We start from the raw sequence: 26,223 nt of genomic DNA on the forward strand, positions 1-26,223 counted from the left end.
GTTTGAAAGTAAATTGAAAAAAAGGAAGCACTGGTTTTACTTTGAGTCAAGGTTAGTTAAAGCCATGCCTGTGAACCACCTCAGATGGTATCTCTAACTTCCCTTGATTTGAGACAATCAGTTGGAGAGACTGCCTGCTCTGGAGAAGTCTACGGCTCTCTTCCAGCATCACCCTAAGACCTTCCAAGAGCCCGCCACTAGAGCCAAGTGGTAGGAACTCATCTGTGTTCATCACACTTCCAAATCCAGAGTTCCCGACCTAGCGGAGGACCTTTTCTCACACAGTTCTAGCCACATAGTTGGTTCCTCTTCTAGGTCCATCTCTATTTACTTTTGAAAATGGGGTCAAAGGTGGCTCTTTTTAATTCCATCAGAAAGAAAAATGACACATTTCACCCCTTGGTGGTGTTCTTTGTTCTGCCCATATAAACCCCCGTGGTAGGAAACATATCTATAAATATTGTGGTACTAGTGAGGCTCTGGGAACACTGCCCCCACCTGGGGGGTGGGTGGAAAAGCAAGTCCAGGAGGGTGAAGGCTACATCTGTTTCATCCCTAACGAGGCTGCAGTGTGTAGAATCTAGTCCATATCTGGCCCAGGGTGGGTACATGAGAAGTGTCTGTTTAAGGAATGCAAAGAAGGGCTGACAGCTTCATTTAGGAGGGTCAGTGAGCATCAGGATGCACACACGGGAGCATCAGCAGCAATGAGATGAAGAAGACCTGTTTCTCAGCTCCAGCTTCAGCCATGGGCAATTTCCTTCAGAGCTTCACCCACCCAACCTCTTCCTGTCTGCAAATCCATTATAGCTATGGAGCACAAAATCCCAGAATCGCTGGACAACATTGCAACAAATCAACTGAGAAATAGAGGGGCTTGGAAGCCAAGATGAAAAGCCCCACAGCCCCCCTTCCCTGCCCTGCTCAGTGCAGCCCTCACTGCCTAGCACCCAGCGCCCAGCACCCAGGTCTCTGTCCACCCTCATGCCTGCTAGTTGTTAACAAATAAAGATGAATATACTTGCAGTCGTTTCTACCTGGACCTCACTGTGGCCCCTTGATTGCCACACCTCTGGCTTCTCTGACTCTGGGAACACCTTTCCCTTTGCTATTTCTCACTAACTTTCTCACAGGCAGCACAGGGCAGGACCACCTACCTTGGATCCATAGAGGTAGTAAGGCTGGACATTGGCGGGTTTGTCTCTCTGTGGTTCTTGGGTGAAAGGAATGGCAGTTCGGACAAAGCTAGTAAAAGAAAAGACATGGGGAAGGGGTTAAGGGGGTCCTCATAATATCCATCAGGGGACACAAGATTGCAGGCCCACGCTCCCTGACCAGGTGAAGTTTCACATTGGCACAACTTCCCTGTGTCCTAGGTGGTTGCTTACAAAGGTACTCATAACACTCTTCTTTCAACAATCTTTTCATTCAACAGTTGTCCCCTTTTCTTTCTTTTTTAATCCTTTTCATCAATGGGAAAACTTGCAGCCCAGATTCCCAGGCTCAATTCAGGACTTGTGGCTGCTCAGAGGACAGGAAGCAAGGAAGGGAGGGCTGGGCCTGAAAATGGCCTCTCTGTGGCTCCATCCTCCACCTCCACTTTGATTTCAAGAAGTGGATTCAACAAACTCCATAGGGGGCCAGAAACAAATGTTTTCAGCTTTGCAAGTCACTTGGTCTCTTCACATGTACTCAACTCTGCTACTAAGCAGCATCAGCAGATGACAGCAAATGAAGGAGCATGACTGCTCCAAAATGCCTCATGAATTTTAAATAATTTTCATGTGTCACCAAATATTACTATTCTTTGGATTTTCCTACCCGCCCGAGTCCCCTCCAAAAATATCAATACCACTCTCAGATCGTAGGCTGTACAAAAACAATCGGCAATTGTGGCCTGAGTTGTCATTCTGTGCTCCCTTCTCAAGTGCACTAAATGTCCTAGGTCTTCATAGGACTGGAAGTCTGTCATGGTCTGTGTGTCCTTTCAGGTGCACTTGTAGATTCCTCCCATACACTCCATAAGAGTTCGTTCAACTCGTACTCATTTAATCTGGCCCTGAGCCAGGCCCTGGGACTACTGAGGGGACCTGCAGATGGGAGCATTTTTGAACATCCTTCTGTACTTGTTTTGTAGGTTACTTTTGGCACAAGCTCTGGGGGGACAGGGATGAGGTCTTGTCTTTCCTCAGTGCCCCTGTGCTCTTTGCAGGGAGCAAGTTCCACTCTGTCACGCTTCTGTGTGCCCTGAAAGGCTATGCCTGCTTTGCACACGAGCGTTCAACACGTGGGTGTCCTTGCACGTGTTCAGTGTGTTAGTGGTGCTCCCCTTCCTCCGAGTCTTCCAGGGTTCCTAAGGGCATAATCCTGACTGGCCTCTGGACCCCTGATGTCCCTGCTTCCTCCCGTGTCCTGCTTCATCTGTCACAGCACTGTTCTCACTCCAGAGTGACACCCTCACTAGTGTCATGTTTTTTGAGCAACCTTGCTTCAGTTCTCTGCCTCGGCTATTTGATTTGACTTGTGGCTACTCCTCCTTCGTATCTCAGCTCAGCATTACTTCCTCAGAGGAGAGCACCCGCTTCAAGGTCTGCATCACTTCCTGGACTGGATCAGGTGGAGCTGTGACCTCTCAAGGCCCTGGGGGCTTTCCCACTTCCTGGACTGGATCAGGTACAGGTATGACCTCTTAAGGCCCGGGGGGCTTTCCCCCTTCTCCTTCCGTCTGTCATGTGGTGGCCGGATACCGAGTCCTCCAGCCTGAGGGCTCAGAGGCAGGATGAGGTTTGGGTGCTCCCTGGCAACCTCACCTCCATCACAGCACCCAGCAGGGGCAGCACCAGACGCCTGTCACAGCAACATACTGACACACCGCTGGGCCCAGTGTGGAGGAGGCAGTGGGTCTCGCAACCCTGACTCCCCACCCAACCCAACCCACTTGGCACAGGGACTCCCTTACCGGTTTGTGGATCCATTGTAGCAGTAGTTGGGGAGGAAGTCAAAGTTCAGCTCCCAAAAGACGTGCAGGGTGATGCGGCCGTAGGGAGCCGACACGTTGTGATTGGCCTCCCGGAACATGGCATCAAAGCTGTCCAGAGTCATGTGCTTGCAGAGCAGCCGGTGCGTGAGGCGGTTAACCTCCAGCAGCCACTCCAGCTCCTGCCAGAGAGAACCCGTGGCTGCTCAGGACTTGCACATGACCCCACATACACGGTGTTATCTTATGGACTCCTTTCATTCAGGTGAGGGCCCCTCACACTACCTCAACCTCCTACAGGAGGCCTGGGACCCTCTGCAGTCGCATGGGATGAAGTTCCTTGCTTCTGAAAAGTGGAAGAAATTGCCAGATTATAGTGCGGGCAAGGAAAGGCAGTGGGCTGGGATCAGATGCATGCATGCCACCTGACTCAAGTGTGCCCACAGGGCCTGTGGCAAGCCAAAGAGAACCCAAGCCAAAGAGACAGACCACTGAGCATGTGTGAACCCTGCTTGTACCGCTTTGCATAGGAAATATGTTTATTGCTCTCCAGTTTCTATATTGGTGAGGAAAAAGCTTGTCCCACAGTGTCACAAGTAAAGTAAACTGGAACATTGTGACTGTGTATCGCCAGAAGCTATTTCTCTGCCCTGCAGAAAGCAATCTGAGCTACTCCCTGCTAGAGCTTATTAATAGGTTGAAGCATATGAAGTTTCTGTTTTGTTAACTCACATGCTATCAACTGTTGGCAATTTCATACGGTTCAACCTCATTAATATGTACCAATTTTATATGTGTTAACTCACTTCAAGCTCTCCACAGTCCATGAGGTCAGTGTTGCTGCTGTCCGCATTTTAACTGAGGCTTTGAGGAGGCTTCAAATCCAGGAAGACAGGCACCAAAGTACAATTGCTTAACCACTGTGTACCTCCCAGGAATTTTCCAAAAAAGGTGGGGGCAGAGAGCCTCTTCCTTTCATGGTAAACCACTCAGTCACACAGGAGTAGCAAAGGCATCTGGAGTCTGTAGTCAGCCCATGATGACAAGGGACCTGTGCATGGTAGGCCCTGGTCACTTGGTATCCCACCTTCAGGTAAGAGAGTGGGATCAGGGTGGATACCTGTGCATGGCGGGACACTGTATTTTTGGGGGAAATAAAAATACAGTGAAACCCTTTTGGCTTGCTTTGGTTTCTTCTTGTCCTGTAACTTCTGTGTCATTGCTACCAAAACACAACCTCATGCAGAGAGGGAAGATAGCCACATTCTGTGTCTCTTGAGGCCACTCCCATATTGTCTTGGCTAAGCTGTCTTTTGAGATAGGTATAACTGCAACTGTTCCTGTTTCATAGAGAGGGGGATTGAAGCTCAGTCGGTCCAGAAACTTGCCCAAGGTCACAGGGCGTACATAACAGGGGTTGGGATGTGAATCTAGCTCTTCTGATTCCAAACCAGGAGTTCTTGGCCCCTGTGTCAGGGACCCAGAATAAAGATGTTAGGGCTATGAACAGGCTTTGACAGGCAAACGTGGCTGGAAGAACATCTAAGAGGGCAGTTTCCCAGACCACCGTGGGTGGGATGGTCAGAGGGGTGGCTTAATGACAGGGATATGGAACGAAGTTAGTGACGGGAGGCAGGGAACCGGTTCCACTCTCATCAGCTGCAAGTTCCCCTCATTCTTCGGGGGTTCCCTCAGCTACAGTGGAGGCCTCAGCCTGTGCTTCTAATCTTAAGTTCCTGGGTGGACATTTACCACCCTGGAAGTCCAACTGTGCCCTAAACTGAGGTTGGAGAACTGACTGAAAGTGTACAAAACATGCATGGCTCCAGGGGTCAGAAAGGCTAAGAAAGGAAGACAAGGTGGGGTGGGGAAGGAGCCCCAGGGTAGGATACCTGTAGCAGAGTGGACAGCCCCCGCCAGATAGAGGTGGCCCTGCTGCTCCTGATACTGCACCCGATGGCTGTCCCCATCAGCATGGGCTAGTGGTGACAGATCCTAAATTTTCCCAAAGGTACTCAAAATCTGGATTTCAATTCTGGGAAGGCAGCCAGAACAAGTTTCCAGTCACTGTGTACCCGGAAATGAATGAAAGGCAGAAACAGAACCCGCTTTCTGCTTCCATCTCCTGGGGCTTCGCTGGCTCTCCTGTATCTTTGTTCCCCTTTGCTTAGGACGAGTAATGAATAAGTAAGTGGGTTACTGTTCATGAGTTTATTCCTGACATCACTGAGTCCCCAGGCATACCATGGTACTCTATCTTGGGGAAGGATCATTGAAGATGAGAAACCAGGGAAAAACTTCTGTCCTATCATCCTGCGATTTTAAGTTTCACGAGTGCACATTAGCACTTAAAGGGAGCCCCAAGGAGAGAGTTTAGGACTGTGCTGATGTTGGCGGGGGGGGGGGGGGGGGGGGGGCTGGAACTGAGGGCCATTTCTTCCTCCACGTTATGTAATCAGAAGAGTACATGGCATGCATCTGCAGGCCCAAGGCCCAGCACTGAGGTGCAGGAAGAGCTGAGAAGGCATCAGGAACAGTTTAGTGCCCTCTGAGAGAATCTGAACTATTTTTTACAGCAAAGCCAGTTTACTAAGGGGAACCCAGGGAAGCAAAATGGGAAAATAAACAGCCAAGTGGACAAGAACTTTAGATCAGTAATGGAAAGAGCTTTTGAGAAGGAATCAGGAGACCCAAGTGTTGGCCACACTCAAGTGTGGACCAGTTCCATGACCTTCAGCTCTGTGACCTTGGATAGCTGAGAACCCAGCACTCAAATTCAGGTTCCACAAGGCCTGGGGGGATCACATGTGACTCAGGTGTGCCCATGGGGCCTGTTGGCAAGCCAAAGAGAATCCATTTAAGGGAAATATAGTTACTTCTAGGAAATTGCTGCTATCTGGGAGTGCCAGTCTGGTGGTGTTGCCAGAGCTGAAGTTGCACTTGACTTCTTCCAAATGTTCAACATCACCTCCAAATTTCGATACAGCACACAGCCTAAACAAAACACAGTCTGCACGCTGCCAATTTCAATGTCAGCCTCAGATCTCGCTGAGACTCAGCTCTGCGAAAGGAGGGTGACTAAGTCCCAAATCTCTGCAGGCTCTCCCAGCTGGGAATCAAGCAGCTTCCCCATCTCAGAATAGAGTTTTCAGGGGGGAGGGAGAGCACATTCCTGGCTTTGTTTCTGGGAGGAGACAGAGCATGTCAGTCACAGCCTGGGGAGGTTGTCCTGACCCAGAGGGAGAGCAGCCCTGGGTGCTGTTCTCCATGGGTTCACAGGATGTGGGTGTTCAGGTGCAAGCCTCTGTCTGATCAAGGGCTTTGACTGCTTTTTTTAATTTTGTTCGCAACTAAAAGAATATTCAGTGCCTTTCTAGGGGTGGGAAGAGGCCATGGAGACACACTCTCACACACATGCAAAACCATGCGTTTTTTTCCCCCATAAGACAGGCTCATTATTGGAAAACTAGACAATCCAGATAAACAAAAAAAAAGAAGAAAACCAAATTCCTACCATTTGGAGACAATCACTGCCAATATTTTGACATAAACAGAGAAAAAACCATTTCACAAAATAGAGGTGGCCAGATGATTTTCCAGCAAAACGTGTGCTATTCTAGTGTCCTGGAGTAAGTGGCCGCAAGAATCACCCTTGTGAGCCTCAGGTAGGAGTGGGGTGAGTGGTGGGAGTGGGTTGTTGGGGCTAGTCCTGTTAAGAAAGGCTACTGGGAATTTGCCCTGAGAGTGCTGCATCGTAGTTCCAAATGTCTTTTTTCCCTCATCTTTTATTTTATTTTTTAATAAGCTACTATTATGTGCTTACTAAATACAACTATGCTAAATTCGCTCCATGTAGTATCTTGTTATAGTCTTTTAACCACACTATGAGGTGGATTCTAATGTCGTCTCTATTTTTCAGATGAGGAAACCACTTGGAGAAGATCACCCAGCCAGCAAATGGCCGAGCCAGGACTGGAGCCCTTGGTCTGCCTGACTCTAGAGTCCTAGTTTATTTTATTTTATCACTTTGTTCACTTAAAAACAAAAAAAACAAAAACAAAAACAAAACAAAACAAACAACAACAACAACAAAACAACCTCCTACAAACTCTTTATTTTTGAATAATTTTATACTTACAGAAACACTGTAAAAATAGCATAACCTGCATATCCTCAACATTACTATCTTGCATGATAATCTTCATATGATTATCAAAAGTAAGAAATCAACTTTGATAAAGTGTCATTAGTTGAATGGCAGACTTTACTCATATATCACCAGTTTTCCCCCTACGATCCTTTTTTCCCCTCATTCTAGGAATCAATCTGGGATTCTATGAGGCTTTTAGTCATCATGATTCAGTTGTCATCGATTTCCAGTATCTACATTTTTTTCCAAATTTTTCCTCGTCTTTCACGATCTTACACTTTTGAAAAGTACCATCCACTTGATTTGTTTTTGTTTGTTTTGTTAGAATGGCACTTGATTTTGGTGTAGGGGATATTTTCTGCTGATTAGATTGAGATTATGCATTTTGCCAAGAACACATAATGGCAACATCACTATCTCTTAGGACTGGTGATAGTCACCTTGACAGGTGGTTAGGTAGTACTGTCAGCTCTCTCCATTGTAACGTTACTCTTGTCCCCTTTGAAGTCAATGGTATATATCCTTGGGGAGATAATTTGACTTTGCAATATCCTATTACTTCTCTAAGTTCTTTGTTTTTACATTTTTTTGTGTGGTAAGGCACATACATATTTTATTTTAAATTTACTTAATTTTATGGGTGATGTATGTATCTCATAAAAGGCATATATCCTTCACATAAAATTCACCGTCCCAGCCATTTGTAAGCATATGGCCTGCAGCATCAAGCACACTCACCGTGGGGTGGAACCATCACCACCATCCACCTCTGGAAACATACCTGCTCAAGTGAATTCTGAATCTATTTAACTAAGTCTCCTCTCCTTGGTAACCGTCATTCTACTTTCTTTCTCTAACCATGTGCCTACTCTAGGAACATCAGAGAAGAATTACACAGTGTATTTTTCTCAAAGTTTCTTCCCAGTGATCTTAGCACTGAGGGATCTTGTTCACAACCGTGACAGCTATGGTACTCTAATAGTGATTTGCATTCATTCCCTCTACTCATCTGCGTCTTATGGCCATTTTTAAAGATCATTAGTATGGTCTTCTCTGATTCACTTAAAGACCAGTCACTCTGGAGAGAGAATTCTTAGAACGAGCAGAGAGCAGTTCAAATTGCTGTTTTTTAGAAGAAGGGAAAGGCCTGGTCCATGCTGTACCTAAGGACCGGTTACATAATCCACAGGGAACAGTGTAAAATGGAAATCTGGGGTCTCATGTTAACAAATTATTAAGGATTTCAAATGGTGACAGAAGAGCAATAAACCAACTGCAGAGCCCTTCTGGTCTGTGCATTACTGCTTAGGGATAAAGTCCACCCTGTAGTGCCACCTTTCCTAGCTTCTGAGGGCCACTTGCTCAGCTTCTTAGATGCCCAGGACACACAGCTGTGCCTAAAGGTGGGCTGTCTCTGGAGATCTCAAGGAGATGCCTTTCCACTTCCCGCCCGTCACCCGAGTCAGTCAGGAGGGTAAGACTATTCTCACTTAAGTTCCTGTCCAGTTCTGTTCACCCGCTCTTCTCTTTAGCCCTGTACCAGCTGACGACAAGTTCCAGGTAGCCCTCTGGTCTGCAGCTCTTACCACAATGGAAGTCAGGTCCTCACTCTCAAAGCGGCTGATGGCCTGGTCCAAGGATTTATACATGGCGGCAGATATGCGCTGCGTAATGAGCCTGTTCAAGTCAATCGATCTGCCCAACAGCTGGATGGCGGAGAGCGGCAGAGGGAGGGTGACGGAGGGAGGGGAGGCAAAGGGGGAGAGAGAGAGGAGGAGGGAGGAGGAGAAAGAGAGGAAAGGTTACGTAAAATGTGCACAGATACCTAACAACCCAATGCAACACCCTGACAGGAAACTGGATTAAAATCACCGATGACATTACTGGGACCAAAGGGACTGCATATAGACAGGAGCATCATTAAATCTCCCGAGAATGGCAATTCTCTTTTGATTTTGTAGGAGAATGTCCTCGTTCTTGGGAGATATGGGCTGAGGAGTGCAGTCGTACCTGCAACTTCCTCTCAAATGGTTAAAAAAAAAAAAGTACACCTATTAACACACACACCCTACACACACTCACACTTACCATATGTGTGTGAGAGAGAAAATACATACCGGAGAAAGTGACCCCAAAATGATAAAATGTTACTCATCACGAATCTGGCTATCGGGTGGATGAGTGTGGGCTTCCCTACAGTCTTAAAACATAAATATGGAGGAAAGAGCCGGCAAGGCTCTGGGAGGAGGCTCAGGGCAGGCTCTGGCCTCTATAACTGCGGCTGACATCCTAAATTTACCCCTGAGGCTCTTGCTGCATCTTTCCTGTGCTCAGCTCCATCACCAGAGGACGGCAGCCACCTCAGCAAGGACCCGTTTTGTGTCTTCATGGGGGGTGAACTTGAAAGCAAGAGGATGAAGGGCTGATTAAAGGATGAAAACTATAGCTTAAGATAATTTCCGCTGGGAGACATGTGGGCATTATTGAGATGCTGTGGAGATAACAATCAACATTTATTGAGCACCCGCTGTGTGCTCTGTGCTTTGATAGGTACCAAATGATTATTCTTAGCTATTACTTTTTTTTTTTGCTTCCCTCTTAGGAAAAATTTTTCTCCCCACCAATGGCCTCGTCTTGCCATCTTGTGCGCACATGAAGCCCTCAGTACTTATTATCTTGTGGCTAATTTTGGCTGCTCTGTAAGCGACAGAAGTAGTCTTCTGAGAGGCTCAAGGAAAGCACTCAGTGAGCCCACGTTGCCAGGGGTGGGCTTCTCAGTTGGCCTTGGGTTTCTCAGTGATGGGAATGTCCAGCATCTCCAAGGCAGACTTCCCTTTTACCTCAAGCAGCTTCTTGCCCCAGCCCTGGCCCTTCACAGGCACCAGGGACCACAAAACACAGACATCAAAGTATCAAAGTCTTTTTGCCCCTGGTTTGGCCAACAGCAGGGAGGGCTGGAAGCTCATATTTTTAAATGGGGAAACGTGTCTGAACTCCCTGAACTGTTTCCTCTCCATCAGGGGTTGAATTTGTTAACAGAACCACTCCACAAAAATAAACCACAAGCTCTGCCCGGGGTCTAACCTGACATGCTTCTCTTCAAAGGCACCACAGGCTGCCCTCACTGAGCCTAGCACGTGGTCCCTGTTTGGGGAGGATTTATCCACATAGGGCAGTGCCTACTAAAAGTGGGCTGCAGCCTATCCTGGCAGGACAAAGGGTTTGGAGGCCACTACTGGCCAGAGATGTGCAGGAGATGAGCAGAAGCTGAAAACCGGCACCAGAGGAAGCTCTTTATGTTTGTAAGGTTCTGAGATGTGTGAACTTCTATGCTCAGACCCACACGGGGCTGTTCTCAGGCAGAATCCTGATTTCCAGTCCCCACCGTCACTTCACAGAGTCCCTCCCCAGCCCACACCTCTCCACGTACCTGGACGTGTCTCTGTTTCAGCAGCGTCTCATAGCGGTTGGACGGTGGGTACGGGATGATGACTCCATAATTCTTACACTCAGCTCGGAAGCGTTTGTCCAGCAGGACACTGGAAAGGACCAGATCAAAGAGGCCCATCAACATGGCAGCGCCGGACTCTCAATCGCTCAGCTGCAGCTGCTTCAGACCACAGGACCGACCCATGAAGGGCTATCTCGTTCGTCTTTGGTAGAACTGCTGTCTGCTCTACAGCAGGGGTTTTCAAATCTTTCCAGACACGAGAGCTCAGTATAGGAAATAAATTTTCTAAGTTATAAAAGTCACAGTTAAATTTGGGATCTGGAATGTCCTCAAAGGCTCATGAATTGAAGGCTTGGTCCTCAGCTGGGCGCTCTATCAGGAGATGGTGGGAGCCTTAGGAGATTGAGCCTTGTTGGAAGAGGTGGGTCCCTGGGGACAGGCCTTTGAAGAGCGTATTTTGTTATGTAGCTCCTGACTCGATCTCTCTCTCTGCTTCCTGGTGGTTATGAGGTGAGCAGGTTTGCCCTGCCATGCCCCTCCACCATGATGTTCTGCCTCACCACAGGCCTAGAAACAGCAGAGCCAGCCGACCATGGACTGAATTTCTAAAATTGTAAGCCAAAATAAATCTTCCCTTCTTTAAGTTGTTTTCCTCATGTATTTTGTCACAGGGGCAGAAAACTAACGAACACAGCTGCTTTCTTCTGTTATTCATTTACCAGAAAAGCAACTGAGTGAGTGCATGCTTAGCATATCCCAGGAATCATTCCAGGTACCTCAGTTACCAAGCTCCTGTCCTCATGGAGCTTACATTGGAATGAACTGAGGCTGATGGTACACAAGTAAGCAGACGAATAAAACAGTAACCATGTGGATGGGCAGTGTTTACTATTTACCAGGCACTCCCCCGACCACACACACACACAGTCATTTTAATCTCCCAACAACCCTATGAGTTAGGAGCATAGAGGCAGACAGTGTGGAATAAGGAGAGCTTTGAAAACCTAAAATAGGATTTTTTTTGGGTTAGGAAGTCAGGGAAAGTCTCTCTACAGTGGTTCTGTAGGACAGAGATGTGAATGATAAAAATAGAATCGTCTGGGGGAAGACTCACAGACACAAGAAGTTGGCTCTGTTTGAGAAAAGGCAAGATGGCCAGGGTGGATAGAAAGTAGGGCTTGCTGGAAAATATGGCAACAATGCATCTGTTACCTCAGTCTAGGGGACAGATCATGGGGCCATGTGTGTCTCAGCTGAGGGATGAGATTTGGTCTAGGCATAACTGGAGATCATTTCAAGGTTTTAAGCCAAAAGAGAAATACTCTAAATTGTCACTGTCCAATGAAGCAGCCACAGGCCACACTTGAGCACTTGAAATGAGGCTGGTTCAAATTAAAATGTGCTGTAAAATGCACACTAGAGTTTGAAAGCTGAGAAAAAAAGAAGAGAATGAAAGCTATTTCTTTAATCATTTTTATATTGATTATGTGTTGAGATTCTGGTAACTTGGACATGTTGGATTAAGTGGAATGTATTATTAAAATTAATTTTACCCGTTTCTCTTTCATTTTTAATATGCGGCTACTAAACAATGTAAAGTGACATCGCTGGCTCCCATTTGAGGCTGCATTTTATTTCTAATGGACAGGACTGACCTAGGTCACTCTTCCCCTCCTGGGTTTTCTCTGAATTTCCCAACCTGACACCCTTTTGAAAAGCACAGATGGCACCGTGTTGACCGAGAGACGTATTTCAGATGAGGATATTTATAAACCAAATACACAGAGGACCCAGGGTCCAACTAGCCCAAGTCTATTTATACAGACGATGGATCAACATTTCTACCATTCGAACTGCCCCACAGAAGCTGGCAGCCCGAACCATGACCCATCTAATCTTCCCACGCTACAGCAACCACTGTGTGATGGGGGTGTGTCTCTCAGTCCTCCTAAAATCCCAGGGATGTGCTTCTGTCCCTACCATCATTTCAGTCACTCTATGTAACGCACATCCTGCGTCAATAGACACATCTATGTGCCAACTTTTGTCTGAAATGTATCGGAGCAACTGCACCTGTCAAAAGCAAACTGAAACAAATCCTTTTCACAGGAAAAAAAATGTAATTAGAAAAAGAACCTATCCTTGAAATTACAGGTTTTAGTTTGAATTTTCAATTAGAATGAAAATCCATGATAAAATCGGAGGTTTCCCTTTCTTTCTCTCTTTTCTCTTATTTATTTATTTTAGTGGTACCAGGCTTGAAACCAGGGGCTCTCTAGCACTGAGCTACATCCCCAGTCCTTTCCATTTTTTGTTTTGAGATAGGGTCTTGCCAAGTAGCCCAGGCTGGTCTTGAATTTGCAATCCTCCTGCCTCAGCCTCTTGAGTAGCTGGGATCACAGGCATGTACCCCTGTGGCTAGATGCTGTTACAGATTCTCGAGACCCTGGAATATACAGGGGTTTAAATCAGTATATACCGGCAAGAAGACTTGACATGTCTCTGACACAGATGTCTTGTGGGCCTCCTGCCTGGTTTTCACACAGCTACCCTTGCTCATCCCCAATCCATTATCCGTACTTTCATATCTTTAAAAGGGTGAACTTTTTAAAAGTTTTTTAAAATTTATTTTAAATAGTTATACATGACAGTAGGATGCATTTATGCACATTGATATACGTAAATGGGGCATAAGTTCTCGTTTTTCTGATTGTACATGGTGTAGAATCACATTGGTCAAGCAGTCATTTATGTGCAGAAGGTAATAATGTCTGTTTCATTTTATTATCCTTCCAATCCCCATATCCCAAATAAAAATCAAATCAAGTCACGGTTGCACTTTTGAAACCATTCTGTGATGTTCCATCCTCCCAAGATGAAGGCCTTACGAAGTGGGCATGTTCTGGCCCTGTTTACCCATCCAGCTTCATCCCGTAGCCTGCCCACCTTGTGGCTGTGCACGAGATGCTGATAGGTATTGACTGACATTAAACCCCCATTCCAGCGTGAAGAGGCAGGCATGCTCTCACTTTTACACTTCCCCCACAGGGACTTTGCACAAGAGGTACATTTGGCCTGCAATTTCCTGTCCTGTCTTTCCCCCTTGGTTTACTTAACTTCTCAGATGCTGCTTCCTTTAGACAGTCTTTCTAGCTGACATATCCCCATAGCCCCATGAACTTTTCCTCATGGACAGCACACAACTTCCATTTATCAGTTTTTATCCCCATTAACTTATAGGCTCCATGAGGCCAGCACCATATCTGCCTCTTTTCCCTTTTAATGTATTCTAGAACCAAGCCCGGGTCCATGAATTGGCCCAGTTCCTTAGAAGTAAAGGAGGAGGGAGATTTTGCAATAGAACACCATGTATTGCAGGTACCCGTCTTAAGAAAGATCGCTGACCACAGTAGCCCTGGGGCTCTCCTACCTGCCAGCCATGGCTTTGTAGTAAGCGAAGATCTGGTCCGCCAGCTTGTAGACAAACTGATCAAAACACAGATTCACCTGGTGAAGACAAAGCAGGAAATGTCAAGGGAGTCTGTCTAGCTTTATCACAGCAAGACCTCCACCACGTCCAGCCATGACTCCCTGTGGTCAGCTAACCCTGCAGCTCCCACCCTGCCCAGCTCTTCTCATAGACTTTGTCTTTTCCTCCCATCTGACTTGACTTTGCAAATTTGATTATGAAGACACCATTAGAAATGTAAAAGCCCGGGGGCTGGGGTTGTGGCTCAGTGGTAGAGCCCTTGCCTAGCACATGTGAGGCCCTGGGTTCAATCCTCAGCACCACATAAAAATGAATAAACAAAATAAAGATATTGCATCCATCTATAACTAAAAAATATTTAAAAAAAGAAATGTAAAAGCCCCTTCTTCAAACTCTTCTTAAATACCTTTCATTTTTAAGGTCTTACATTCAAGTGGTAGACTATGAAGCTTAAGGGGAAGATAAGTTCACACCAGACACAGAAAACCAGAACCATGTTCTCCAACAGTGGCCAGAGCAGGAAATGGCCAAAGGTGGGACTTTAAAGAGACAATCCCCTGGCAGCAGGAGAATGTGAGAATAACTTCAAAGGAGACAGATTGAATTTAGTGGATTGATCTTGAATTCTTATTAAATTCTCAGCTCCATGAGGTTAACTCTTTATTCAAAAGCTTTCATATATTTTATTTGACACCCCACATATTATGTGGAATGCAAAAACACACTGCGATGTGTACGTCTGCCTTCCCACCCAAGTAGCTGAGGCCTCTTCCCTGGACTTGGGACTTCAAGGTGCCCACTGGACCCTCCTCCAGGGTAAGGTGTGGGTGTTCACTCTGACCCCATGCTTCCCTCCTAGAAGCGGCCTTGCCCAGGGCTGTGAGGTCTTCTCTGAGGGTTCATCACCCTGAGAGTGTACTGCCCTTCAGGGGTGTGCGTCCCTGGACCTATGGTGGCCAAGGGGCATGTTTGTCAGCAGAAACAGCAGATAAAGTTTGGGTGTGTCTGTACATAGCACACAACACCCTTCATGGTGCAGAACAGTTTGGGGATGAGAGGAGAAGAAAGGGAGTTGGTCAGGTCTGAAGTTGTACACAGAATCACCTTGGACAATCATGGTGACTCCGAAGCTCTCTCTCTCCAGAGCAAGTCACCGACTTTGCACTGAAAGCTAAGGATCCGAAAGGTCCAAACTCTTGGGATAGGGTTGCAGGAGCCAAAGAAGCATTCCACTCACCTCGGCTTCAATCTCATCGTACAGGAACTGCTTTTTAAACTTGGTCAAGGCATAGTAGGCGCTGTCGTTGTACAGGTCCAAGGGGTAGAGGACATACCTGGACAGGAGGGACAAGAGCCAGGGGTTTATTAATGCTCTCACTTAAGAAAGACAGACTTAACGCTCGCCTGGGAAACACAGGGGGCTGGGTGAGACGATGAGCAGGCTCAGAGTTAGGAAGGACACCTGTGCATCCTCCCTGATGTCCCTGCCCCGTGCCTCCACTTGGGAAGGACTTATTCTATGTCTGCCCATAGAAATAAAAAGTTCAGATGCTAAGGAAACCACCGCCAGAAAAATAGGTCTAGGGTTAAAAGAAATGGGGTGGCAATAAGGAAAACTAGCTTTCAGATCCCACGAGTTGATCCTTGCCCAAGCAGGGCTGCACAGGACTGACAAGCCTAGGGAGGCCAGGCTGGAACTTGTGAGTCCCTGCAAGGCTGAGGCAAATGGTCATGTGTGACCTGGTCCTTGGCCTGAGCTCTCCCCAGCGGGCACATGGCTCCGTCTCCAGTCCACTCAGGATTTTCTTTGGAAAGAAGAGAGCTCGCAAGCACTATCCTCCCCTGCAGCCCAGAGACCTTCTCGTGGGCCCACGTCTGCCTCTTACTCCATCATGGAAGGTTCTTTGGTTTCCAGGATATGGTCCGTTAGAATCCAGGGCATGGACATCTCGATGGGGAACTGGATCCGCCGGCCCATGGTTAACTCCAGGAAGAATTCTCGGAACCAGAGCTGGGAGAGGTCACAACACTGCTGCAGGGCCTCTGAGAGCAGAAGGGAAAGAACCTTGAGTGACAGCCAGGGGCCACCCAGCATCTCAGTTCTGCAGTTTTTAATTAGTTTTTATTGTTCTTGTCATCGCGGCCCTTGAGGCACAGCAGGGACTTCTCTATAGCCATTTAGTAGATCCTGCTGTCCTGAACTTGAAGGTGACCTTTGCATCTACTGGAAGATGGCTTATATGGGGCAGTGCAGAGGGCATGGGGTGGGGTTTAGACCCCCCACTGCTTCCATCAACCCCCTGTAGTGCCAGCCAGAAACACACACACTCCAAGTGTAAAGTGTGTTTTTTTTATACAAATAGCTTGAAGACCAGTCCCCAAGTGCCCCCTTTCAATGGGATTGTGGCACCTTGACCTATGTGGTCATTCTGGATCCTTATTGTTCAGAGAGGCCTTAAAGGTCCTACCTAGGCCACTCTCCCATGGAGAAGTTTGGATTGGTTGTTAAGATTACTCTTTTCTACACCAACAGACACATTAAGACGCTCATGTCCGTAGGACTCAGCTTTTCCTCTACTGACCTTTGCAACCTTTTAGCATGACCTGCATCCCACCAAAGTGGAGGAGAGGAGACAATGCAGGATTAGAAAGCCTGGGAGCCTCTCTGGAGAGGAGTGAGCTGCCCGTGAGCTCAGAGCTGTGGTTCAGCCGCATGGCTAGGGGGAGGCTCAGCGGTACAGTGCTTTCTTAGCATGCACAAGGCCCTGGTTCGATTCCTGGTAGCACCAAAAAGCTGATTTAGAGGTCTGGGGTGAGGCTCAGGGGTAGAGTTCTTACCTTGCATGTACAGGACCCTGGGCCCTACCCTAGCATCACAAAAAGCTTCCTTAATGCCTATTGCACACTCTGCTAGTGTGGGCTTTGCTATTTTTAATCCTCCTTTCCTAAGGACTTCTGAGAAAGAAGCCACAAACATCTACCCCACAAAATCAGCTAAGTCAGAATAGCAGCTCTGAGCCTGGCCTTTTCTACCCACGTCCACCAGAAAGCATATATATTTTTCTCCCCTGGTGGCTAAACATGGCCCTCTGGGTCCATGATCTGGTCTCTCTGCAACTTCTCTGGAGTTGCTCTGGGAGGTGGGAGCCCTGCCCCTCCGACCCCGGCCCTGGGACTCACCACTGATGTTGAGCAGGTGCGTGAAGAAGAAGGACTGTTTGTGGAAGTCCTCTATGGCGAGGACGATGGGTCCGTCCAGGCTGCTCCTCAAGGTCTTCTTGGAGCCACTTTTGTCTGCGATGAGTGACTCCAACATGGTGCGTACCATGTACAGCTTGAAAAAGAAAGAGAAGGGGAAGGTCAGGGCTGGCTCTCCACCCCGGGGAATAGGCTGCTTTGTGCTGTATGTCTGCACTTATTGACTTTCTGCTCTCAGAAAGAACTGTCTTAAGGAAACACCAGTTTAGGTGGAGAAGTGAATTTGTACCGTGAAAACCTTTCCTTTTTTTTTTTTTGTGGTACTGGGATTGAACCCAGGGTCTCACGCATGCTAGGCAAGCCCTCCACCTCTGAAAGCAAGCACTCCAGCCCTTGTGAAACCTCTACGGGGGAGGCCAACCAGGCTAGGAGAGAAGTTCTCCCCAGAGTCCCTCCACATCCCCAGATAGGTGGACCTGAAACACGAAGTGGTTCAAGGCCCCTGGAGCGGCTCCTGCCTGCCCTGCTTAGCCGAGGGCGTAGGCATCAGAGAACCCTCATTCCATGTCACTCTAGAGTCACTCTCTGCATTTTCAGATGGCCAGGGTGGCACCATGGGTGGAGCACTGGACTGGGAGTCAAAACACCCAGGTTCAAGGCCAGGTACTGCTGCTGACTTGCTGTGTGACCTTGGGCAACCAAGTTCCCACTCTGGGCTTCAGTTATCTAATAGGAAGGGATAGGACCTGAATATTTTCTCCCACCAGTCTCTTTCGGCTCTAATATTCTGAGGCGTTGTGAAGTGGGATAAGACCAGAATGAGTCCCCGCCCCCACCACCACCGTTAAGTTTCTGATCCTCAGCAATTTGGATCCATCGGTGGATGACGGCGCCCCCTGGTGGCCTGGGCTGTGTGGCACAGCCTGCCAGAAATGCCGGGTTGGACCGCGGGTTGACATTGGTACTTACACAGGAGGCTACTAGACAATTAACTCCTGCTTACAGAGGGCCCTACGTGCAAAGGGCGCAAGTGCAGTAGGGTTGTCTCTGCTAATCTAGATCTTTCCACATCATTTGTCTTTGAATCTGAGGGCTGGAAGAGGGGGCCTTGAGGAGCCAGGCTAGTCCATTCCCGCTGCCTCCTGGAGAAGGGCACCCAAACCAACCCAGCCGGGCGGTGTAATACCAAGGATCGGCAGCCTCTTCGGCCCTGTGTGCCACCAGTGGGGTGAAACAAAGCCCTCGGGGACCACTGGCAGGCCTAAGACATAGATGGGAGAGAAGGAAGAGGGGTGGGAGGGCAGGAGAGACAGGGAAGAGGGAGAGAGAGAAAGAGAGAGAGAGAGAGAGAGAAAAGCGAGAGGTGTTGCATACAGGTGGGACGCCAACGCGACTGCTCGGGCACCTGGGACGGCCAACCTCCCAACAACCGCGCTCGTCTCTGCACCTGCCGAGACCTGCCCTGCAGTCTCCCCCACCGCTGCCTGGCACTGACAGGGCAGTGCAGCCCCAGGAGCGCGTGACACGCCAGCCTCCCTGTGCGGTGGAGGGTGCTCATGGCTGCAGGTGCCCTGGACAGTCCTCCACCTGTGACCCTGAAGCTGGACACGCCTCACCATCCCTAAGACTCCAGAAGCACTGTTCTCCAGATGGCCCTCGGAGTCCTCAAAGAAGGAGCCACTGAGTCCGATCTGCTCTGGCCGCTTAGGGACCCCTGAGCAGTTTAACTCCTGGCAGGCTGGTTTCCCCCTCAGAGGGGAGACCCTGTCCCCACCTACCTTAACAGACCACTAGTTCACTCCAAGTCTAGAGCCCAGCTGCAGGACGCCCGTGTCTACTGTGTCCCGAAGGCATGGCAGAGCCCTGGGTGGGAGTCAGGAGACCTGGGTTCTTGTCCCACCTCCACTTTGGGACCCACCTTGTGACTTGGACAAGTCACTTTCCTTCTGGACCTCAGTTTTCCCATCTGTGAACTAGGTGGGGGACTGGAGCTGGGTGGTCTCTGTGGGTTCTCCCAGCTCACCCTGGCGGTCCCGGGGTCTGTGCCACCTAAACAATCGTGCCTTGGTGGTGTCTGGGGTTAAGTGTTGGTGGCCCTCCCCCCTCACTTCTCCCAGAGGGATTTCTGTTCCTCTCTCCCTCTCCCCTCTCCAGTTCCTCTGGTGCCTTCTCTCTCCTCCTCATCCATGTCTTAGGATTCACAGAAACACCAGCTCGGCCCTGCCAGGGTGCTCTGGGCCGGGAAGGTCTCTGGCCCCAGATGTCAGTCACACAGAGCTATCTGCAGTTTTCCTGGGTCGTCCACAACCAGGAGGTGAGAACAGCACACACCCAGGGCTGTGAAGCCACGGGAAGGTACCTGGCTGCCCCTTACTCCCGCCAGCCCCGGCCCTGCCAGACACGGACACACACACACGGGGGGAGGGGCAGGAGGGGCCGCAGCTGGCCCATCTTGGAGCAGAACAGAGAGGCCTGATGGTCCTGTGAAGCAGGGCTCCCAGCCTGGGGCTTCTGGGGCCTGCTTAAAGATGCACCAAGATCCATTGCTTTTTAAAAATAGTAGAAAAGCCAGACCCAGAACTATGTATAGGTGGCAAGAATCTAACTCCAATCCCCAGTTTTCCTCTTTAATTTTATGACTTCTCTGGCCAAGTCACAGGCAATGTCTTATTGCGTAGAAGTTCTAGTTGGTCACTCTTACTTATGATTATTAGACACTCTCTAGAGACCAAGCGCATTTAAATACTTTTTTTTTTTTTTTTTTTTTTTTTTTTTGGGTAGCAGGGCAAGTGAGAATGAGAAAAAGTAGCATTTTAACAATAATATGATCTCAGTCCAAGTTTTCACTTTACAGAGAAAACAATCAGAGCTCAGAGAGGTCAGGGTGCTTGCTCAAGATCACACAGCAAGTCAGAGGAAGAACTTGTTTATCTCCCCACTAGGATGCCACTGCAGGGGAAGGGGACAGAGTTAGGTGCACATAGATTCCACTTTAAATTCCTCCTGCACTTTGGAATCTGAACTTCACAGGGCTAGGAGACAACTGGACTAAGTAGATATGGTACTACCCCAACTGGTCAGATTAGACAACTGAGGCACAGAGAGATTGTGTAATGTGCCCAAGGTCACACAGGTATCTAGGACTAGAATCCAGGTCTCCTGAATCTGAGGCCAGTGGTCCTCCTTCCCATATCAAATAAGATGTCAGAGTAAGACCAGAACAGCTACTCCACCCTGCCCCTCCTGACTGAGGACCCCCAGTCCCACGGCCCAGCCATGATGACCCCCTATGGCCCAGCTGGCCCCGAGTCAAGGAAGCTGGCCTGTACCTGTGTGCTGGATGGCCCCACGGCACGCCGGGGCACCTTGATGTCAAATCCGCCTTTGGGGTCCTTCTCCCCTCTCAAGCATGGGTCATTGGGGGGCTCTCGACCTCCCTCCCAGTCACAGATGGTCTTCCGAATTGCCTGCAGGACACTGGGGGAAGGAAGAACTGAGACTCAGACCGGTTCTCAGTCTTGGAAGGAGGCACTGTGAGCCTGCGCTTCCAGGGCCCACAGGGTACCAGGACGGGGTGTCAGGAAGCACTCCTCCAGGGGCCCCACAGAGGTGCAGGTGTAACAGACTGAGGTACGGCCAGGGACCTGCATACTAGTCAGTATCCCACATGCTTCTGAGCCTGCTGGGTGTCAGAACAGCTCTAGGTCCCCGTCGAGGGACAGGGCCTGGGGAGGCAGGAAGTTACTTTTCCTCTGGAGCTCTCAGAGTCTCACTAGTCCAATCAAATCTCTGCATATTTAAAGTTTTTTTTTTTTATAATAACTTGACACTTGTTCCCTACCTTCTCCAAGATACTGTGTGCTCAGGTCTATGAGAAAACTGATTCTCACTTCTTCATCTCCCAGGGGTGGGGATCTTGGCTAGGAAGTAGGTACCATTATTCCCATTTCACAAATAAGGAACCCTGAGGCCTGGAGAAGTCTTTTGGGTAAGTTCACCCAGCTCGACCGGGGTTGGTTCATCTTTGAACTCCGACACAGAGGCTGCCTTCCTCTCAAGTGTCCGGTCTTCAACTCGCTGGAAAGACCTGCATGTCAGAGCTAACCTCCACGCTGACTGGGCTTCCTCTCCAGCCTGCACCTGGCACCCCTTATTTTCTGATGTGCCCCTGCAAAAGGCCACCAGAAGACCCACCTGATGAGGACGTTCTTCTTCTTCCGCACCGCCTGCCTCAGGGGCTCACGCAGGGTCACCTGGGCGAAGTCCTGCAGGGCGGCATAGATGGTGTTCCGGATGGCTTGGTTGAAGACGCTCTCCATCCTGCCCATGAGCACCTGCAGGCCCTTGATCATGGCGATCACCTGGCCAGACACAGAGGGAAGGTCAGGCTCACCACCTCTCAGCCCTTGGCCCTCCACAATAAAGCAGGGAGGGGCGTGGAACACCCAGGGCCACCCGCAGGGCAGTCCAGTCCCAGAATGCTGCAGCTCGGGACTCCTCCTCAGGACAGCGCCCCCTCAAGGCCGCCCTCACACACTGCTGCAGGGAATGCAGATGGGCACAGCCACCGTGGACAACAGTGTGGGCTTCTCAATAAAACAGAATCAGAACTGTCACAGGACCCAGCAGTTCCACTCTGGGTAGGTATCCAAGGAAAACGAAATCAGTAAGCTGAAGAAGCACCTGCACTTCCCTGTTTACTGAGGCACTAAACTCAAGACATGGAATCCAGCGTGGTATCCGTCGGTGGATGAGTGGACGATGAAACGTGGTGCAAATACAAGAGGGAACATCCGTCATAAAAGAGAAATGAAAGAGGCATTCACAGAAACATAGATGGAACTAGAGGGCACGGTGTTGAGTAAAGTCAGTCAGGCACGGGAAACAAGAACCTCTTGCTCTTAGGTATGTGAGAAGGCCGAGGACTCAGTGGTGATTGGCAGAGCCTGAGAATGGTGTGGAGGAGGGGCTGAGAGAGGATGGTTAACAGGTACAGGGTGCCGCTGGGCCTTTATCTACAGTACAACTTGATAACCATGGTTGATAATCCCGAAATGCATTTCAAAATAGCTACTAAAGAGGATTTCAAAATGTGAGAAGGGGAAGATATGCCAGTCATCCAGGGCTGATCATGACAAACTTGTGGAAAGATCACACTGTATCCCTTAAATATGCATAACTACTCTCTCAATTAAAAACACATGTATTTTAAGAGAGAAAATCTTGCTACAAAGTCGTCTGCTCAGATGACCGTGTGCTTCATGGTGCAGCTGACCTTCGTTCTAGTGTGAGATCCAGATGTTGCTGCTGGCTGATGACAAAATGTGCCATTCTGGCTTATGGAGACCTCTCCACATACCTTGCATCCACAGAAAATGACAAATGGGGTTCCTCTGCACCCTACCATTTTTCTAGAGCAGTTTTATGATCTTTGCTTTGGAAATAATTTGGCTTCTCACTACTTGAGTCCCTAAAATCGAAATTCCTCCTGAAGCAGTCCTGGGGAAGCCTCCGCTCTTCTGTCGGTGCCCTTGCTGCTCCTTCCCTCCCTTATCTGTTTGGGGGAGACAGGAGACAGGAAAAGGTGTCCCTGGCCCAATCCTGGCTCTGTCTTTCTTCAGAGTCCTGTAGTATTACAATAGCCATCTCCTCCCCACCCCAGGGAAGGGCAGTAGGTACCTTTGCACCTGTGCTTACCAGTGGGTAACTCTGATGGAGTAGGGCGGAGGAGGGTGACTAGTGGTCATGGGCAGGCACCTCAATCTCCAGTCCCTGGCTTTGCTAGGAACAAACCTCATCCTCTGGCCCTGATCAGCCTCAAGTGGTCATTTCCTGATTGGTTCAGAATTCAAGGGGGAAAGGTTGTGCCCCATCAGCCTGCACAACTGGCACAACTGATCACACCCATAATGATGTGCTTGACCTTGTGCACCAGGCTGGAAGCACAGCAGGGGCTGTGTGTGCCCCAGGTGGGCAGATAGAAAAGGAACTAAGGATGAGCTTAGACCTCATTAAGGAAGAAGAAAACAAAACAAGACAAAACATTTGCATTACAGTAAACTGTGAGAACAGTGTTCAGGAGGGGAGGATTTTATTTTATTTATTTATTTATTTTTTTAAGAGAAAAAGAGAGAGAGAGAGAGAATTTTTTAATATTTATTTTTTAGCTTTCAGCGGACACAACATCTTTGTTTGTATGTGGTGCTGAGGATCGAACCCAGGCAGCACGCATGCCAGGTGAGCGCGCTACTCCTTGAGCCACATCCCCAGCCCCAGGGGAGGATTTTAAATGGAACCAGATATTATGGCTTTTTTTGCCAAAAAATTTTTGCAGGGAGAACTAAGGGACAAGAGTCAGTAAAGGGAAGCTATGTCCCCATAGAGTCAGAAGTCCTACTAGAGATGCAATTGGGAAACACTAAGTGAGAGGAAGGAAAGATAAGGAAGGAATACCAGGGAATCTCCAAGCATGGAGTGTGCGGGGCTGTTGGACCTCAGGGGAGAGCCGGACAGCTTTGGGTGAGGCAAAGCTTTTCTGCTAGAACTTGAAAACTGCAGACTACCAGGAGGGGAAAGAAAACTACAGTAATCAAAATAGTGTAGTATTAATATAATGACAAATGTATAGACCAATGGAAGAGAAAGGAAAGTCCTGAACTGAATGATTACTTTTATAGTAACTGATTTTTACAGGGCTACCAACACAATTCAATGGAGAAAGAACACTCTTTCTGACAAATGATGCAGAAACATCTGGATATCTACACACAAAAGAATGCAGTTGGATCCCTCCCTCACCCCATATAAAAATTAATTCAAGATGCATCAAAGTCCAAAGTATAAAACTACAAAGAAACTATAAAACTAGAAGGAGATTCAGGAATAAGTCTCCGTCACCTTGGATTAGGCAAGGGTTTCTTTGCTATGACAGCAAAAGCCTAAGTGACAAAAGAAAAACCAAGCTGAATTTCTGGATTCATCAAAGCTAAGAACTTTCATGCCTCATCGGCAAAGTGGAAAGAATCTATGGAATGGGAGGAAATTGTATCAAATTATGTATCATAAAAAACTTTCACAATTCCACAGTAAAGACAATCCAGTCTTTAAAAAAAAATGGGCAAAGGCTATGAATAGACATTTCTCCACAGACATGCAGATGGACAATAGGCACATGAAAAAAAGGCTCCATATTATTATTTATTCGGAACATGCAAATGAAAACCACAATTAGATGCTATTTTTACACCAATAGGAATGGCTAAAATAAGACAGCTAACATCTGAGGGCAACAGAGTAAGAAAGTGCAACCCTCAGAGGCTGCTGATAGAATTGCAGAATGATATGGCCTCTTACAAACTGGAAGCCCCTCGGAGTTTTAAACAGTCCTGACCCAGCAATTCCATTCCTAGGTATGCTCCCAAGGGAAATGGAAACATATGTTCACACAAAAACTTGTCCATGAGTGTTCATACCAGTATGATTCAGAATAACAAAAAAGCTGAAACAACCCAAATGCTTACTTATTGATGAACATATAAATAAATGTGGCCCGACAATACAATGCAGTATTATTCAACTATAAAGGGATGAAGTACTGATACAGGCTACAGCATCCACAAACTCTGAAAATAGCAAGCTAGGTTGAGAAACCAGTCACAAAAGAATCAACGTATATCAAGTCTCCAGAAGGAAAATCTATAATCTATACAGAAAGTAGATTAGGATATGTTTGTCAGGGGAGGGGGGAATGGAAAGTGACAGCTAACAGGTACAGGGTTCTTTGGGGAGTGACAAAAATATTCTAAAAATTGAACAGTGGTAATAGTTGTACAACTCTGAGAACAGATTAAAAGTGACTGAATTGTGCACTTTATTTTTTTATTTTTTTATTTTTTTGAATTGTGCACTTAAATGGGTGAATTTTATGACGTGTGAATTATATCTCAAGAATGGTGTCATTTAAAAGTTCTACAAAGGGGCCAGGTGCAGTGGCGGATGCCTGTAATCCCAGTGGCTCAGGAAGCTGAGGCAGGAGGATCACTCGTTCAAAGCCAGTCTTAGTAAAAGTGAGGTGCTAAGCAACTCAGTGAGACCCTGTCTCTAAATAAAATATAAAATAGGGCTGGGGAGTGACTCAGTGGTCAAGTTCCCCTGAGTTCAATCTCTGATACCAAGAAAAAAAAAATGTTTTGCAAAGAGGAAAGAAAACAGGCAATCAGGGAACAGAACAGAGTTCAACTTTTACTAGCAAACCTGCAGGTTATGTGACCATGAAATAATACTTTCAAAAATTGAGGGAGACAATTACTTGTAATTTAGAATTCTCTAAATCCAGCCAACTATAGGTGAGGCTAGCAACATTTTCAGACATTGATGTTCTCAAAAATTAATTCTCCATAAACTGTTTTTAGAAAGCTATTGGAGGATATACTCCATCAATATGAAGAAAGAAGCAGAACTGAGAGCCAACACGGGGGGGGGGGGGGAGAGAGAGAGAGAAAAGACCCAAGATAATGAGGAGAGTCTCAGGTCAGTGGCCAGGCAGGAGGTCTAGGGACAAAGCATTAGAAAGTAGAAAGGAAAGAACTGCAGAAGGAATGGCCCCAAAGCGGGGTGGGGAGCAAATTCATAAAATAATTTGTGGTTGACTTTTTGCAAGGAGTTTTACATTTTGCTGGTTAAGCTTTGGATTTTCTTTTTGGTAGGTTCATAAACAAAATAAAATGTAAGGCATTGTTACCTCTAAAAAAAAAAAACCTGTACAAGAAAAAAATGTATTCATATTAGATGAGTCACATCACCAATAATCAATAGTTACTTAGTTATAATAATATTAGGTGAACTATAGATTTTACCAAAAAGTATGAAATTCCCTCTATGGAAGATGGGAAAATGGGTGTGACAGATCTAAATGCTGATGGCCCAGTGAGGTTATCAATAGAAAAAATATTATCAAT

The 26,223-nt window shown here is 47.6% G+C and overlaps 1 protein-coding gene across 3 annotated transcripts in view; it reads right to left on the reverse strand.

The window, feature by feature from the left end:
• Cyfip2 (cytoplasmic FMR1 interacting protein 2) overlaps positions 1 to 26,223 on the reverse strand; it is a 120,984-nt gene that overhangs the window by 46,685 nt on the left and 48,076 nt on the right. For all 3 annotated transcript variants that reach the window (XM_076856393.2, XM_076856394.2, XM_076856395.2), the window contains exons 14-23: positions 21,461 to 21,627; positions 20,596 to 20,743; positions 17,249 to 17,402; positions 15,955 to 16,111; positions 15,306 to 15,402; positions 14,009 to 14,085; positions 10,558 to 10,666; positions 8,714 to 8,833; positions 2,960 to 3,159; positions 1,158 to 1,245 (exon numbers count right to left, since the gene is read on the reverse strand). In XM_076856393.2, the coding sequence (XP_076712508.1) occupies positions 1,158 to 1,245; positions 2,960 to 3,159; positions 8,714 to 8,833; positions 10,558 to 10,666; positions 14,009 to 14,085; positions 15,306 to 15,402; positions 15,955 to 16,111; positions 17,249 to 17,402; positions 20,596 to 20,743; positions 21,461 to 21,627 (1,317 nt within the window). The remainder of the gene's footprint in view (positions 1 to 1,157; positions 1,246 to 2,959; positions 3,160 to 8,713; positions 8,834 to 10,557; positions 10,667 to 14,008; positions 14,086 to 15,305; positions 15,403 to 15,954; positions 16,112 to 17,248; positions 17,403 to 20,595; positions 20,744 to 21,460; positions 21,628 to 26,223) is intronic.

The sequence above is a fragment of the Callospermophilus lateralis genome, chromosome 5 (assembly GCF_048772815.1).
Source record: "Callospermophilus lateralis isolate mCalLat2 chromosome 5, mCalLat2.hap1, whole genome shotgun sequence".
In the NCBI taxonomy this organism is placed as follows: domain Eukaryota; kingdom Metazoa; phylum Chordata; class Mammalia; order Rodentia; family Sciuridae; genus Callospermophilus; species Callospermophilus lateralis.